The 13936-nt window shown below is 68.4% G+C and overlaps 2 protein-coding genes across 2 annotated transcripts; one reads left to right on the top strand and one right to left on the bottom strand.

Annotated features, from left to right (window-relative positions):
* Positions 1 to 678: 678 nt before the first annotated feature.
* Positions 679 to 8989, top strand: LMF2 (lipase maturation factor 2). The gene is made up of 14 exons (XM_059816804.1): positions 679 to 775; positions 1677 to 1930; positions 3511 to 3539; positions 3866 to 4062; positions 4297 to 4475; positions 4703 to 4841; positions 5211 to 5345; positions 5477 to 5582; positions 5961 to 6057; positions 6194 to 6376; positions 7508 to 7676; positions 7994 to 8105; positions 8444 to 8552; positions 8639 to 8989. The coding sequence occupies exons 1-14, from the start codon at positions 679 to 681 to the stop codon at positions 8987 to 8989; spliced, it is 2157 nt and encodes a 718-aa protein (XP_059672787.1).
* A 944-nt stretch (positions 8990 to 9933) lies between these two features.
* MIOX (myo-inositol oxygenase) lies at positions 9934 to 13526 on the bottom strand. Its single transcript, XM_059815980.1, has 10 exons — positions 13509 to 13526; positions 12013 to 12075; positions 11628 to 11708; positions 11230 to 11392; positions 11077 to 11144; positions 10849 to 10958; positions 10664 to 10731; positions 10363 to 10412; positions 10137 to 10249; positions 9934 to 10042 (listed from the first exon to the last, which is right to left on the bottom strand). The coding sequence occupies exons 1-10, from the start codon at positions 13524 to 13526 to the stop codon at positions 9934 to 9936; spliced, it is 843 nt and encodes a 280-aa protein (XP_059671963.1).
* Between the last annotated feature and the right edge of the window lie 410 nt (positions 13527 to 13936).

Genomic DNA, 13936 nt, shown 5'->3' on the forward strand with positions numbered 1-13936 from the left:
CCTGGCGCAACTTGAGGCCATTTCCTCTTGTCCTGTAGCTTGTCACTTGGGAGAAGAGACCAACACCCACCTCCCCACAACCCCCTCTCAGGTAGTTGGAGAGAGCGATAAGGTCTCCCCTCAGCCTCACGGAAAGGCAGAACACGGCCAGACCAGCACCTCGGAACCCAGAACTAGAAACTAACGTCCACTTTCGCCTCACGAGGCGGCCGTAGATAAGCCGGACACAAAACCACCGGGACAGCCGAGCCACTCCGAGACAAACGCCAGCAGCAAGCACGCCTGTCTGCCCACCTGCCCCAGGAGACGCTGCCCGCAGCCCTGGGCTCTCCGGGGGCCGCTGGTGGCCCGGTCCGGTCCGGGCCCGGCCCTACCCGCCCCACAGCCGCGGGGTCCCGGCAGGGCCGGCCCCGCTCACGCCCAGCCGAGCTCCCGCACCGCCCGGGCCCCCGCGGACACCGCCCGGGCCCGGCCCCGGCCCCGGCCCCGGCCCCGGCCCCCCCCGCTCACCGGGCCCCGACGGCAGTCCCGCTCCGCGCCGCCATTTTGTGCTTCCCGCCCGACGTGACGCGCGCGGGGCGGTGCGTGCTGACGTCTGTACGTGCTGACGCAGCGTGCGCGCTGAGGCTGCGCGCGGCGGGCGCGGGGCTGTGCGGTGCCACCGCCGCCGCCATCGCCATGGGGGAGCCGCCGCGGCGGCCGCGGTCGCTGTTCCTGGCCGGGCTGGCCGCCGCCTACCTCGCCGCCTTCGCCTCGCTCTACGTCCAGATCCCCGGTACGGCGGCGGGGGGGCGGGCGCGGAGCGGGGGGTGCCGGGGTCCGCCCGACGCCGTCCCCGGGCTGCGGGGGGGCCCGGGGGGTGGGTAGGCCCCGCCGGGACAGGCCGGGTAGGCCCCGTCGGCGGCAGCGAGGCCAGCGGAGCCCAGGCTGCGGCGGGCGCTCGTGTCTGCTGGTCCCGGGATGGGGTCAGTCGCGGGAAGGGCCGGGCCGGAGCCGCCACCCGCCCCCGGGGCCGCGGGCCCTCGCTGGGTGCCCGGTCACCCCCCCCTACGTGTGGGGCAGGGGGATGCGGAGCCCCCGGGGGCGCGGGGCTGACCCTGCCTACCGTCCCTGCAGCCACCCCGGGCACCTGGGAGCTCCGCATCCCGCTGCCGGGCTTGGCTCACCCGGCTGTCGGTAGCGGCTCTCCCTCTGCCCGCCGCCCCCAGTTTCCCGTTTTCCTGCCCGGGGGCCAGCGAGGGGCCCGAGCTGTGCCCTGCCGTGAGCACCGGGGAGAGCGGGAGCTGCCGAGGCCAGTCCTCCTCCGTTGGGAGAGGGTCCTCCCCTCCCTCCCCACCACCCCGGGGGTCTGGGGGCTGCTCCAGACCCTTGTGCACACCCCCCGAGCACCACAGAGGTCTGCCCGCGCAGATCCCCCCTGCCTGCGGCCGGCAGGGCGTTCATCTCCCTTCCACGTGGCCAGGCTGGGTCTGGCAGCCGCTGGGCTCCACGTGGGCTCTTCCCACTGCTGCTCTTTTCCCAGTTTCACGAGGAAACTGGGAAGCCAGCGTGCAGGGGGGAACTAGCTGGAGCCCCCCCTGCCCGTGCCTCGATGAGCCGGGGGGCTCCCAGTGCTGCTGTCCCAGACATATGGGGCTGGGGAGGCTTTGTCCCCGCTGTCACTGTCTCCTTTCCAGGGCTGTACGGGAGAGATGGCATCCTGCCAGCGCGCAAAGTGCTGCGCCTCAGCGGGAAGGGGCTGTGGGAGCAACTACGGGATTTTCCCACCCTATTGTGGCTCAGTCCCCACCTGGGTTTGGATACGGAGCTGGGAATGGAGCTGCTCTGCCTCCTCGGCGTGCTCGCCTCCTTCGGCGCCTTGCTGTTCGAGCCCCTGCGGGACAGCCTGCTCTTCGCCCTGCTCAGGGTGCTCTATCTCTCACTCTACCAGGTACTGAGATCAGTGGGGCTCAGGGGGAGCTTGCGGTGTGCTAGAGGGGTCAGAGCTGGGACCTAGGAGAGCAGGCAGGTGACATTTCTGTGTTAGCATCGTCCTACGAGCTCCTGGCATGCTCAGCGTCCCTCATGGAGCTTGGGGAAGGTGCTGGCAGATCCCTGGCTCGTGTGGGGATGTCCTGCCCCATCCTTGCTCTGGTTCTTGGTGCCATCCCTGGAATAAAACCCTCCCAGACTTGCCTGTGAAGCCAGTTCCTGCACTGCTGTGGGGGTGGCTCTGTCCCCTGCCCACCCACAGCCCCGCTGAGCCCTCCCAAGGCCCTTATCCCAATTGCCAGGCCATTTTCCCCTTGTCCCATGAGAGCTCTGTGCCCCCCAGCCATGAATCTGCCCTCTCGAGCCGATTGTGCTCGCCAGAGCTGATTGTGCTCGCTGGTGGCTTCGTGCTGAGGAGCTCCGGTGAGTCAGAGTCCGCTAGCGCAGGTGGCGGGGGGGAGGAGGGTTTCTCTTCCCTCTGAAACTAGGGGAATTAAAGAGGAAAAAAACGCCTGTGCTTGGAAATCCCTCCCGGGCTGGGCAGCTGTTACCCCAGGGAGGAGCTCTCCTGCCCTGCTGGAAGGCAGCCCGGGTGGCTGGCGGTGCCAGCAGCCCTTGCCGGTCCCTCCTGCCAGGGCTCGGGCCATGTCCAGCACCAGTGGCTGCAGGGAAAGGTGTTGGGAGGCCAGAAAAGCGAGGCGCCAGCCACGGGAGCGGCGTTTCTCCCGTGCTGGGGGGCTGCCCTGCGGCGCTGTTACCCTGTTCCCTCTGAACTGCTCACGGCCTCCCCGCCGCGTGGCTGTGCCTCACGGGGAGGCGTTGTGAGCGGTTCCCCTTGCACAGGCAGCCCTGCTGAGCCGCGTGGCCCGTGTTTTGGGGCCCGAGGAGAGGCAGGGTGGGAGTCGGGGCTCTGGAGTGACTCACTGCCCTAGCAGGGCGAGGAAGCGGCACCCACAGCCGCGCAGGGCCAGGAAGCCTTGGGTGACTCCCGCCTGCGGGAACTCTGTCTCCCGGTGGGGCTGCTATGCTGCTCGGGGAGCCCAGCATGCACAGCTCCCGGCACCGTGTGCCAGCCGGCCCTTCCTTTCCTTGCTCCCTTTTAAGGTGATGCTGGAGAGAAAGTCCATGCCCCTCCCCAGCACCAGCCTCCCCGCCTCCAGCCCTCTGCCCTGCTGCCAGCTGGGTCTGCAGCCTGGTCTGCTGCCGAGCGCTGCTCTGGGCCCGGCTGCGGGCAGGAGGGGCAGCACCCGGGGCTGGGAGCACCCAGGCAGCAAGCCAGCGCGGAGGTACCTGGTGCCACCGCTCTCAGCAGCGAGTTGAGGCCACTGCTCCGCTCCTGGGTTTGGCCAGCGGTGGGAAAGGAGCCGGTGGTGGGAAAGGGGCTGGCGGCAGCACTAGGAGGGAGCTGGGAGGAGGATCTGTGGCCACCCCTTGGCCGTTCTGCCCGCTCACTGTGGGGTGGGCATGTAGAAGGGCCTGAGGAGCCAAACCTGCACCTCTGGCCTGCCCTGCTCACTGCTCTGCTCCCTCTCTCTGCAGGTGGGGCAGGTCTTCCTCTACTTCCAGTGGTAAGTCAGCCCCACCTCCGCACTTCCAGCACACCCACCCGCAGGGCTGAGCCGGGGTGGGGGCTGCCACGGGGGCTCCGTGCTGGGGGAGCCGTCCTGCCCCTGCTGCGGCCAGGCCATGGCTTGCCCAAGCCCCAGGGTGGGGAGGGCTGCGTCCTTTGCGGGCGGCCGTGACCCGGCTCACCGCCTTCGGGGGGGCAATGGCAGGCCAGCCAGCCCCTCGGCACGCCGGGGTCTCGGTGCCAGCACAGCCGGGGCGGGAGCTGGCTGCCCCAAGGGGCCCACAGCCCCAGGGTGGCAGTGGGGGACAGCAGTGTTCCCTGCAGGGACAGTCTCCTGCTGGAAGCGGGATTCCTGGCGGTGTTGGTGGCCCCCCTGCACCTGCTGAAGTGGCGATCCACGGCCTGGCGCGCCCACGACGGCGTCACCTTCTGGCTGGTGCGCTGGCTCCTCTTCCGGCTGATGTTCGCCTCCGGTGTGGTGAAGCTGACCAGCCGCTGCCCCACCTGGTGGGGGCTCACAGGTGAGGGGTGCTGCAGGCTGTGGGGTGTCACAGGCTTTGGGGCACCCCCACCAGGCAGGGGGAATGGGGGCATCGCCCTATGGGGCTTCCTATGCCCCATAGGCAGCTGTGGGGCTTTGGGCAGCTGCTGCCAGCACCTCTCCTATGTTGGGCACAGCTCTGTGCGGCTCTGCCTGCTCCGAGCCGTGTCCCCACTCCCCTCTCTGCACCCCTGACCCCTCCTGTCCCCCCCAGCTCTCACCTATCACTACGAGACCCAGTGCATCCCCACGCCGGGCGCCTGGTTCGCCCACCAGCTGCCTGTCTGGTTCCAGAAATTCAGTGTGGTGGCCACCTACGTCATTGAGATCGCCATCCCGCTCCTCTTCTTTGCACCCATCCGCCGCCTCCGGCTCTTCGCCTTCTACAGCCAGGTGGGTGGGCAGAGCCAGGCCCCCTGCTCCTGCCCCCGGGTGCCGTGGGCTCCCTGGGGTAAGGGGGGACCGGCTCAGTCCATGGGCAGGACAGGCTCCACGCTCTGCGGGCCCTTGCAGGCAGGACTCCCCCAGGTGCTGGGGTGGCCATGCTGCTGGTGGTGGGGTGCCTGATGTCCTCTGCCCCCCAGCACTGACACCCCAACCCTGCCTTCGCTCCTCCCCAGGTCCTGCTGCAGGTACTCATCATCCTCACGGGTAACTACAACTTCTTCAACATGCTCACCATCGTCCTGGCCTTCTCCCTGCTGGACGAGGAGCACGTGGGGCGCTGGCTGGGGCGCAGCAAGAGGAAGCACACCAGCGGTGAGTCCCTGGGTGCCCTGTTTGGGGAGGTGGGGTCCCGTTTCTGCCATGCCCGGGGCGGGGAGGGGACAGGCCGCTGTCGCTGACCACCCCTGTCCGGGTGCGACAGGGAGAGGCGGCGTTCTGGCTGCCCTCTGGCTTGGTGCTGTGCAAGCTGCTGCCAGCACGGCTGCCTCGCCCGCTCCTGGGGCGGGGGTCCGTGCCCGTGGGTGAAGCAGCATGTTGGCTCCTGGTGCGGGGATGTGCTCTGAGCGTTGCCCAATTGCCCTTTCCCTGCCTGGGCTCTCGGGGTGCGGTTTGCACCCCTCCGTGCTGCAGTGGGTCGGGCTCGCCGAGCCCCTGGTGTTCAGCGGCCCTGCTCTGCCGTAGCCTGGCCCCCCAGCCTGCGGGCCGTCCTCTCCACCTTGCTGGAGCTGAGCGCCTACGGCTTCCTGCTGTACTGGAGCGTCCAGTCCTTCGGCCTGGAGATCAACTGGGAGAAGAGGCTCCTGGACTCCAAAGTGGGTATGTCATGGCTGGGCCCACGGGGGCTGCCAGCCTGTTGTCCCCACGGCCCGGTGGCAGCACCTGGGCCCCCACAGCTCCCGGGGCAGGAGAGGCTCCTCTCTGACCCTGTGGGTTTTCCTTCGTTCAAGCCTTCACCTATCATGAGTTCACGACGTGGCTGCGGGCGGTGACCCTGCCGCTGGTGGGGCTGGGCTTCCTCTCGCTCTCCTGGGAGATCCTCTCTGCCATGTACAGGTGGGTGACGGGGGTGCTGGGGTGCCCCCGGGCCTCTCAGCTCTGCTGTGAGAGCTGAGCAGGAGCGGGGCGGCCTGGTGCCGCCCCCGAGGGTGCAGTTCATGCGTGGAGGGACACTGGGATCTCGCGGGCACTGGGGGAGCTGGCGTGGGGTGCTTGGAGCCAGGTGGAGGGCTGGACCCTGGGGCTGCATGGGGTGGGGGCCTGGCTCGGGGGTGCTGGGTGAGTTACGAGGGCTTTTCCTCTGCAGCGTTGGAGCGGGGCTGAGCCCTCCACCGCACTGGGTGCAGCGTGGGCAGCTCTGAACCCCACAGCTCACAGCTGGAGCTCCAGACTGTGGGGCCACACAGCTGTGACCCATCTCCTCCTCTCTCGTAGGTGTGCCTGTGTCCGCGGCTGCTTTTGGAAGCTCTGGGCTACGCTGCAGTGGGCTGTCTTCGCCACAGCAACCATGGGGATGTTTGCCATCAGCTTGGTGAGCGGGTGGGAAGCATCTGGGGAGGGCAGGGGACAGTGGCGTACACACGTATCTTGGTGTATGGGGAGCAGGAGACTCGGCCCCCAAGCCACTCCTAGCCGTGGTGACAGAGCCGCTCTCTGCCGCTCCCCAGGTGCCCTTCACCTACATTGACTACGAGTCCAACGGCAAGTTGTGGCCCGGCATCCACCAGATGTTCAACGCGGTCGAACGCTTCCAGGTGGTGAACTCCTACGGGCTCTTCCGCAGGATGACGGGCGTCGGGGGGCGGCCCGAGGTGGTCCTGGAAGGCAGCTACGACAAGCAGATCTGGACGGTGAGCCGCTGTTTCATAGAGTCTCAGAATTGTTTAGGTTGGAAAAAACACTTAAGATCATCAAGTCCAACCACTAACCTAGCACTGCCAAGTCCGCCACTAAACCACGTCCCTAAGCGCCTCATCCACCCATCTTTTAAATACCTCCAGGGATGGTGGTATTTTAAATACCTCCATCACCTCCCTGGGCAGCCTATTCTAATGTCTGACAATCCTTTCAGTGAAGAAATTTTTCCTAATGTCCAATCTAAACCTCCCCTGGCGCAACTTGAGGCCGTTTCCTCTTGTCCTATTCTCTTGTCACTTGGGAGAAGAGACCAACACCCACCTCACCACAACCCCCTTTCAGGTAGTTGGAGAGAGCGATGAGGTCTCCCCTCAGCCTCCTCTTCTCCAGACTGAACAACCCCAGCTCCCTCAGCCGCTCCTCATCAGACTTGTGCTCCAGACCCCTCACCAGCTTCGTCGCCCTTCTCTGGACACGCTCCAGCACCTCAACGTCCTCTTGCAGTGAGGGGCCCAAAATTAAACGCAGGATTCGAGGTGCAGCCTCACCAGCGCCGAGTACAGGGGCACGATCCCTCCCCTAGTCCTGCTGGTCACAGTTTCTGATCCAAGCCAGGATGCCGTTGGCCTTCTTGGCCACCTGGGCACACTGCTGGCTCATGTTTGGGCGGCTGTCGGTCAACAACCCCCAGGTCCTTTTCTGTGGGGCAGCTTTCCAGCCACTCGTCCCCAAGCCTGGAGCGCTGCATGGGGTTGTTGTGACCCAAGAGCATGACCTGGCACTTGGCCTTGTTGAATCAAGTTTAACAATCATGTTTCACGCCAAAGGGGCGTGGGGGAACTGTGAGTTGGTCGGGTGGGGTGGCCAGGGAGAGGCACTGAGGAACGGACTCCAGCAGAGCCAAGCATCCCTGTCCTGCTGGCGTGGTCCCCTCTGGGGCACCGAGCTGTCCCCCATGGGCTTTGTCGCTCTGGAAGGAGCCGGTAACCCCTGGAGGTGAGGGAGGCAAGTCTGGGGGAGCTCTGCTTCTGGGACAGCGGAGCTAGGGGAGGTCCAGGTCTAACCCCCCCATGCTGGTCCCTGCTGCTGGAGGCCCCCCAGCCCACTCTGCTCCCTGCCTGCAGGAGATCGAGTTCATGTACAAGCCCGGGAACGTCAGCGCGGCCCCCCCCGTGGTCGCCCCACACCAGCCGCGCCTCGACTGGCAGATGTGGTTCGCAGCCCTGGCCCACCACAGCAGCAGCCCCTGGTTCACCAGCTTCGTCTACCGCCTGCTGCAGGGCAAGGAGGACGGTGAGTGGGGCTGGGGGCCGTGAGGCAGGTCATGCCGGGGGCTCCCCGGGCCTGGCGCCGCGACAGAGGCAGCCCAAGGCCCTGCGCCCGGCCGTCGCCCTGTAGCGGGGACTTCTGTCCTGCGCTGTGGCAGGGACGGAGGGGGGGCTGCCTGGCCTGAACCCTGCGGAGCAGCAGGCAGGGGGCTGTTGCTGGCCCCCCTGCAGTGGGTCTGCACTCCAGGTCCTTCCCTGGGGATTTGGGGCCGCTGGATCCCAGCCTCACAGTGGTTTGGGGTGTCCCCGCAGCAAGGGGGGCTAACGCTGTGTCTCCGGCAGTGATCCGCCTGGTGCAGGTCGATGAGTCCCGGTACCCCTTCAGCACCCAGCCCCCTGTCTATATCCGCGCCCAGCTCTACAAGTACTGGTTCACCGGCAGCGCCGAGGGCAGGTGAGCGGGACCGGGACAGGCGCACCAGCACCTGCACCCCCTCTGCAGCCGCGCTCTGCTCCCCAAAGCTGATGTGACCCCGCATCGACACGTAGACAATGCAGGCATGCACTGGGGCTGAATTCAGGAGCTGCTTCTCCTCTGGCTAACTGGCTTATTAACTGGGTGTGTGCCTGCGGCTCATCGGCACCCTGAGCCCCGCTGGGGCAAGGCTGGGTCGATGTCTGGGCTGCACCAGGGCTCCGGGCCGGGAGGCGGGAGGCTGCGGGCAGAGCTGCTTGGCTCCTGCCTGCGCTGGCGGGGCGGAGGGCTGGGCGCTGAGCTCTCCCGTCCCGCAGCCAGGGCCCTGCGCCGTGGTGGCGGCGGCAGCACGTGCAGGAGTTCTTCCCCACCGTCTCCCTGGGCGACCCCACGCTGGAGAGCCTGCTCAACCAGCACGGGCTGAAGGTAGGGCCTCGCGCCGCGGCCGCGCCGCACTCCCAGCCTCCTGCAGGGCCGAGGGGCAGCCCTGACCCCCCTCCCTCGCCCCGCAGGACAAGACGCTGCCGAAGCGCTCGGCGGACGCCCTCCTGCCCCGGCTGCTGCGGTCCCTCCGCCAGCTCAGCCGCCCCTTCTCCGGCCCCACCGTCCTCTGGTCCCTGTACCTGGTGGCGGCCACCATCTGCCTCCTGCGGGCCCTGCGCCGCCGGCCCCGGGGGGGTGCACCCCCCGCCCGCCACAAAGGCCCCAGGCGGGGGGAGCCTGCGGACCGAGGGGGCGGCGAGAAGAACGGGCAGGTGCGGAGGAAGGAGGCCAAAGAAACGGAGGAGAAAGGTGAGGGCCGGGCCCGGGGGGCGGCCGACGGCCACGGCGATGGCCTCCGCAGCACCAGGAAGAAGAAGTAGTGCCTGGAGCCGCCGGCCTGGGCCCCGTCTTCCACCCACGGACTGATGGCGCTGCCTGCGCGCCCCGCTGCCTCCTCCCAGCCCTGCCTGCCTCCCCGGGGTGGGGGTCCCTGGCTGGGGTACAGGCAGGCCCCCACCCCTGCAGTCACGCTGCCTGCCCCGGGGTGAGCTCGCTGCTCTCTCCCCTGCCAGTGCCTTCGTGCACAGCGTGGTCATCGCTCGTGGACGGCAGCGCCGGGCAGAGCGGGATAGCTCCCTCACCTCTGCCTGGCTCTGCTGGGCCAGAGCTGCCCCTTTGTCCCCCTCACCCTGTCCTGGGCCCCGGGACCGTGCCGGGCTGCAGCAGGGTGCTCGGTGCTGGCAGGGTGCTTGGCGCTGGCGGGAGCAGCTTTGGGCAGCCGCCGCAAGGCAGCCCCAGCCCTCCTGGTTATCCTGCCTGGCCCCCTCGGCTGCCCCTGCACCAGTGCTGGGGGCAGTTTGGGGTACGCCCCCCGCCAGAGCCCCGTGCCCCGGCGCGAGGGCTCTGGCTGTAACGTGCTTCCCATGGGCTCCTTGGTGAGCGCAGAGATTTCCTATAATTTTCTAAATAAAGCCTTTGACATTCCAGCCCTATGGCTCTCCCCGGGGCTGGATGGGCCCAGAGGAGGGGTCCTGCCCTGGCCTTTGCCCTCTCCTTGGGGAGAGGTGACGGGGACAGCGCTGCTCCCCTGCCTCTCCCTGGTGCGATCCGGGGCCAGGGGCTGCCCAGGGTGCGACCGGCACTGGGGGTGCGTGACAAGCAGCTTTATTGTATAGCCCCGGTGCCCCCCACAGCGATGCAGCTGCTCTGCCAGGGGCCGTGCCGTGGGGCTGGGGTCGAGCGTGGAGTGCTGGGTGCTGCGCCAGGGCCGGTGCGGTGGGGCGAGCAGGGGTCCCGGTGTGGTGGGGCGGGCGGGGGTCCCCGCTCACCAGCAGAGCTGCCCGGGGCAGTACTTGTCGATGAGGGACTGGTAGTAGCCCTGGAGCTGCTGCACGTCGGGCAGCTCCTCCTGCTTGGTGTAGAGGTCGAACTTGCTGCGGGAGCGAGGGCTGGTCAGTGCCGGGGGCTGCTGCCCCCCTCCCCTCCCCGGGGCCTCGGCCGAGCCCCCCGGCCCCCCTGGCCACGCACTTGAGCTCCCTGACCCAGGGCAGCATACGGAGGTCCTCCTCGGTGCAGAGGTGCAGGTAGTCCCCGTGCGCGTGCCAGGGGTAGAAGGAGTGGAAGCGCACCATGTAGAAAGCCTGGGGGGACGGGGACGTGCCAGCCCAGACTGGGGCATCCACCCTCCCCACGGCAGGTCCCCCACCCCACGGCGCTTGGGGGTCAGCCCCACATGCTGCCCCCCAGCCCTTACCTCCTTGGGCAGGGCGAAGTTGTTGAACTTCATGACTCTGTACATGTACTCTGGGAAGAGAGCGGGGAGCGTGCAGGGATGGGCCCGAGCAGCCGGGGCTGGACCCCTCTGCGGGATGGATGCCCCGAGAGCCGCTGCCCGCAGACCTGCAGCCCCCCCTGCCCCATGCAAAGGGCTCCAGGCCTGAATCTCCCAGCTGGGGGGCCGGGCGCAGCCACCCTGGGTGCGTCAGTGCCCCATTCAGGGGTGAAGGGCCCTGTCGCGAAGAGGGGACCCCAGCCGCCCCCCCTCTAGCCCTTACCGTCGTGTCCCCAGGACATGAGGACGTTCTCCAGGCCGCAGCGAGGCTGGTACATCCCGTACTCGGTGCTGGGGATGGAGCCGGGTCAGGGGCTTGGGGCTGGACCCCTCCCCACACCCCAGCCCCTTCCCCAGCTGTGACATGGGCCATGGGGCACAGCACCCTGCCTGGGGGTCCCACCTCACCTGTACAGGGGGTCTCTGGTGTCGGGGTTGTTGTGGAAGGTGGAATCGCCGAAGACCACTGACTTCTGCACCTTGCAGCCCACGGGGAAGGTGTCCCCCACCACGGCCCACTGCGGAGGGGTGCGACAGGCGTCCCGCCGGCCTGGGGCGGGCGGTCCCCAAGGAGGGGCCCCTGACCGGTGGGATACTCCGTACCCCATCCTGCCCCCTCCCCACTGTCCCGCTCACCTGGGGCTCCCCGAACAGCGCCAGGACCTTCCCCAGGTCATGCAGCAACCCCACGAGGTGGAACCAGTCTGGAGGCGAGCGGGGCTGTCACCCCTTCCGCGGGACGTGGACCCACGGGGTCTCTGTGTCGGTGGCGGGGGGCACCGGCCCTACCTTTGTCAGGGTGGGCCCGGCGGATGCCCTCGGCGGTTTGGTAGGCGTGGTAGGAGTTGGGGAAGTCAACGTCCGGGTCCGACTCGTCCACCAGCTGGTCCAGCAGCCCCAGCGCCTCCATGGCGCTCATCTTGCGCAGGGAGCAGGTCCCGTACTCGGCGCTCTGGGGACACGGTGGGCGCTGGGGACGGCCACCTCCCCGCCTGCGCTGCCACCCCGGAACCCCTCGGGACCCTCCCTGGAGCTGTGTGGGGAGCGGAGGCCCCCCAAGCGGGCTGGGACGGGGCACCAGGGCCGCACCTGCAGCGCTGCAGTGTGGGGTCTGGGGGCTGCAGCGTCCCCCCTGCCCGCTGCGGGTGGACCATGGGCGGGACAGGCCGGCCCCGGGGGGTTCGCACCTTCTTCCGGACGAAGTCGACGGTCTGGTGGGTGTGCATCAGCAGGTAGGTGTTGTAGACGCGGTCCAGCAGCTTCCCCTCCTGTAGCGCAGCGTCAGGCTGTGGGGGGGCTCTGGGGGTGTGGGGGGACCCCCCCCAGCGTCCCTCCCGGTCTGGGGCGGCAGAGCTCCCACCAGGCTCCTCCGGCCTCTCCCAGCAGCAGGATGAGACCCGCAGCACGGCCGGTGGCACGCAGCTGGACCCCCCCCAGCATAGCCTTGTACCGCAGGACCCCCAGCCTCGTGCAGGGGACCCCCCAGCACCCCGCCTGGTGCAGGGGACCCCTCCGCTGCCTGGGGGTCACCGCCCATCCCAGTGGCGGCACGACCTGCCCAGCCAGGCTCACCGTGTAGTTTCGGTACTCAGACTTGGCCTTGCCGGCGTCGGGCCCCTCGGAGGGGTCGGCTGCCTGCGGCGAGAAAGGCCAAACTCAGTGGGGCCGGATCCTGCTCCTGGCCCGGGAGCCGTGGGGCAGAGCGCAAAAACGCCCGGGGACGACGTGTTCCTTGAAGGTTAAGGAGACCACGCCGTCTCCGAAGGAAAGCCCTGAGTGCACAGCGCTGCAGAGCGCTGCGCAGCATCGCGCGGGATTGTACAGCATCATACAGTGCTGCACGGGACTGCAGAGCGCTGCACAGCATCGCGCAGGATTGTACAGCATTGTAAAGCACTGCACAGCGTTGCACAACATCATACAGCACTGCACAGCATCACACAGGATTGTACAGCATCATACAGCGCTGCACAGCGTCGGACAGGATCGTACAGCATCGCATAGGATGGTACAGCATCATACAGCTCTGCACAGCATTGCACAGTACTGCATGGCGCTGCACAGCATCACACAGGATGGTACAGCATCATACAGCTTTGCACAGCGCTGCACAGCATCGCGCAGGATTGTACAGCATCGCATAGGATGGTACAGCATCATACAGCTTTGCACAGCGCTGCACAGCATCGCGCAGGATGGTACAGCATCATACAGCTCTGCGCAGCGTTGCACAGTGCTACACAGCATTGCACAGCACTGCACGCTGTTGCACAGCATCGCACAGGATTACAGAGCGTCGCGCAGCACTGCGCAGCACTGCACGGTGCTGCCCCGCTGCCCCATTCCCGGTGTGGAGCGAGGGCCAGCCCGTTGGGGTGCAGAGTGGGTGGGACAGGGGGAGACGCCTGCTCTGTTTCTGGGGGGGGGGCCTGGCCTGGGGTGCCGCTGGTTTAGGGCAGCAGCTCCCAGGAGTCGCTGCCTCAGCCCCCCCGCAGCCCCCAGAGCGAGGGCTTGTAGGTGCGGCTGAGCCCGTGGGTGCTGCGCGACGGCCCGCGCACCCTGCAGCCCCCCTCAGTGGGGGGACAGCCCCCCAGCTCGCTGGGGGAGAGGGCTCCCCCGTGGCTGCCTGTCGCCTGCCGAGGGGCGAGCGCTCACTCGCTCCCCGTGGGGCTGGGTTCCCCGTGGGGCAGGGACACAGAGGGGCTGGGACCCACTTGGGGTGGTGTCCCCATGGGGCTGGCACCCGCAGGGAGGGCATCGCCGAGGGTCCCAGGAGATCTCCTCCACCCCCCCCAAAAAAGCAACAGCCCCAGTGCTGAGCTGCGTGGGCCCCCACCCTGTGCAGGGGGTCCCCGAGGGCTGTCGGCACAGACCCCATGGGGGGCGATGCTTGGGCCCCACAGCCCCAGGGATGGGGGGACTGCCTGTGCTGTCCGTGTGTACCTGGGAGGACCTGCCCCCCCACGTGTGGGGAGACGCAAGTGGGGTCTGACCCCGATGCGTGGGGTGAGGCGTGTGGGGTCTGACCCCAAGGTGTGGGGCGCTGGGTCCCGCCTGCCCGTACTCACCGCCCGGAGGCTCCTCATGCCGGCGGTGGCGAGGGGCGGTGGGCGCGCGGCTTCTGGGGTGGCCGCCGGGACCCCCGGCTTTATCCCCGCGGGGGGCGGCGCAGTGGCGGCCCAGCCTGCGCCAGCCGGCGCGGGGGCAATCGGTCACCAGTTAACCTGCCCCCGGTTAATGTTTGAGCCCGCGGCACCGGACTCGGGGCGATGCTGCTCCCCGAGGGTGGGCAGGGGCTGGCGGGGAGCCTGGCCTGGCCCCCGAGCTGGGGTGCCCCACGCTGCAGCCCCCTGCGCTGGGGACCCCCAATCCTGACCCCCAAGCTGGCGAGCCCCAGCCACTGGTGGCCCTGCCAGTGGCTGCCGGTGGCCCCGGGCTGCCGGGCTCCTCACGGGGGCAAAGGGATGCCCCCGCCCCACCGCCTGCGCCAGCAGCG

The sequence above is a fragment of the Gavia stellata genome, chromosome 4 (assembly GCF_030936135.1).
Source record: "Gavia stellata isolate bGavSte3 chromosome 4, bGavSte3.hap2, whole genome shotgun sequence".
NCBI classification, from domain to species: domain Eukaryota; kingdom Metazoa; phylum Chordata; class Aves; order Gaviiformes; family Gaviidae; genus Gavia; species Gavia stellata.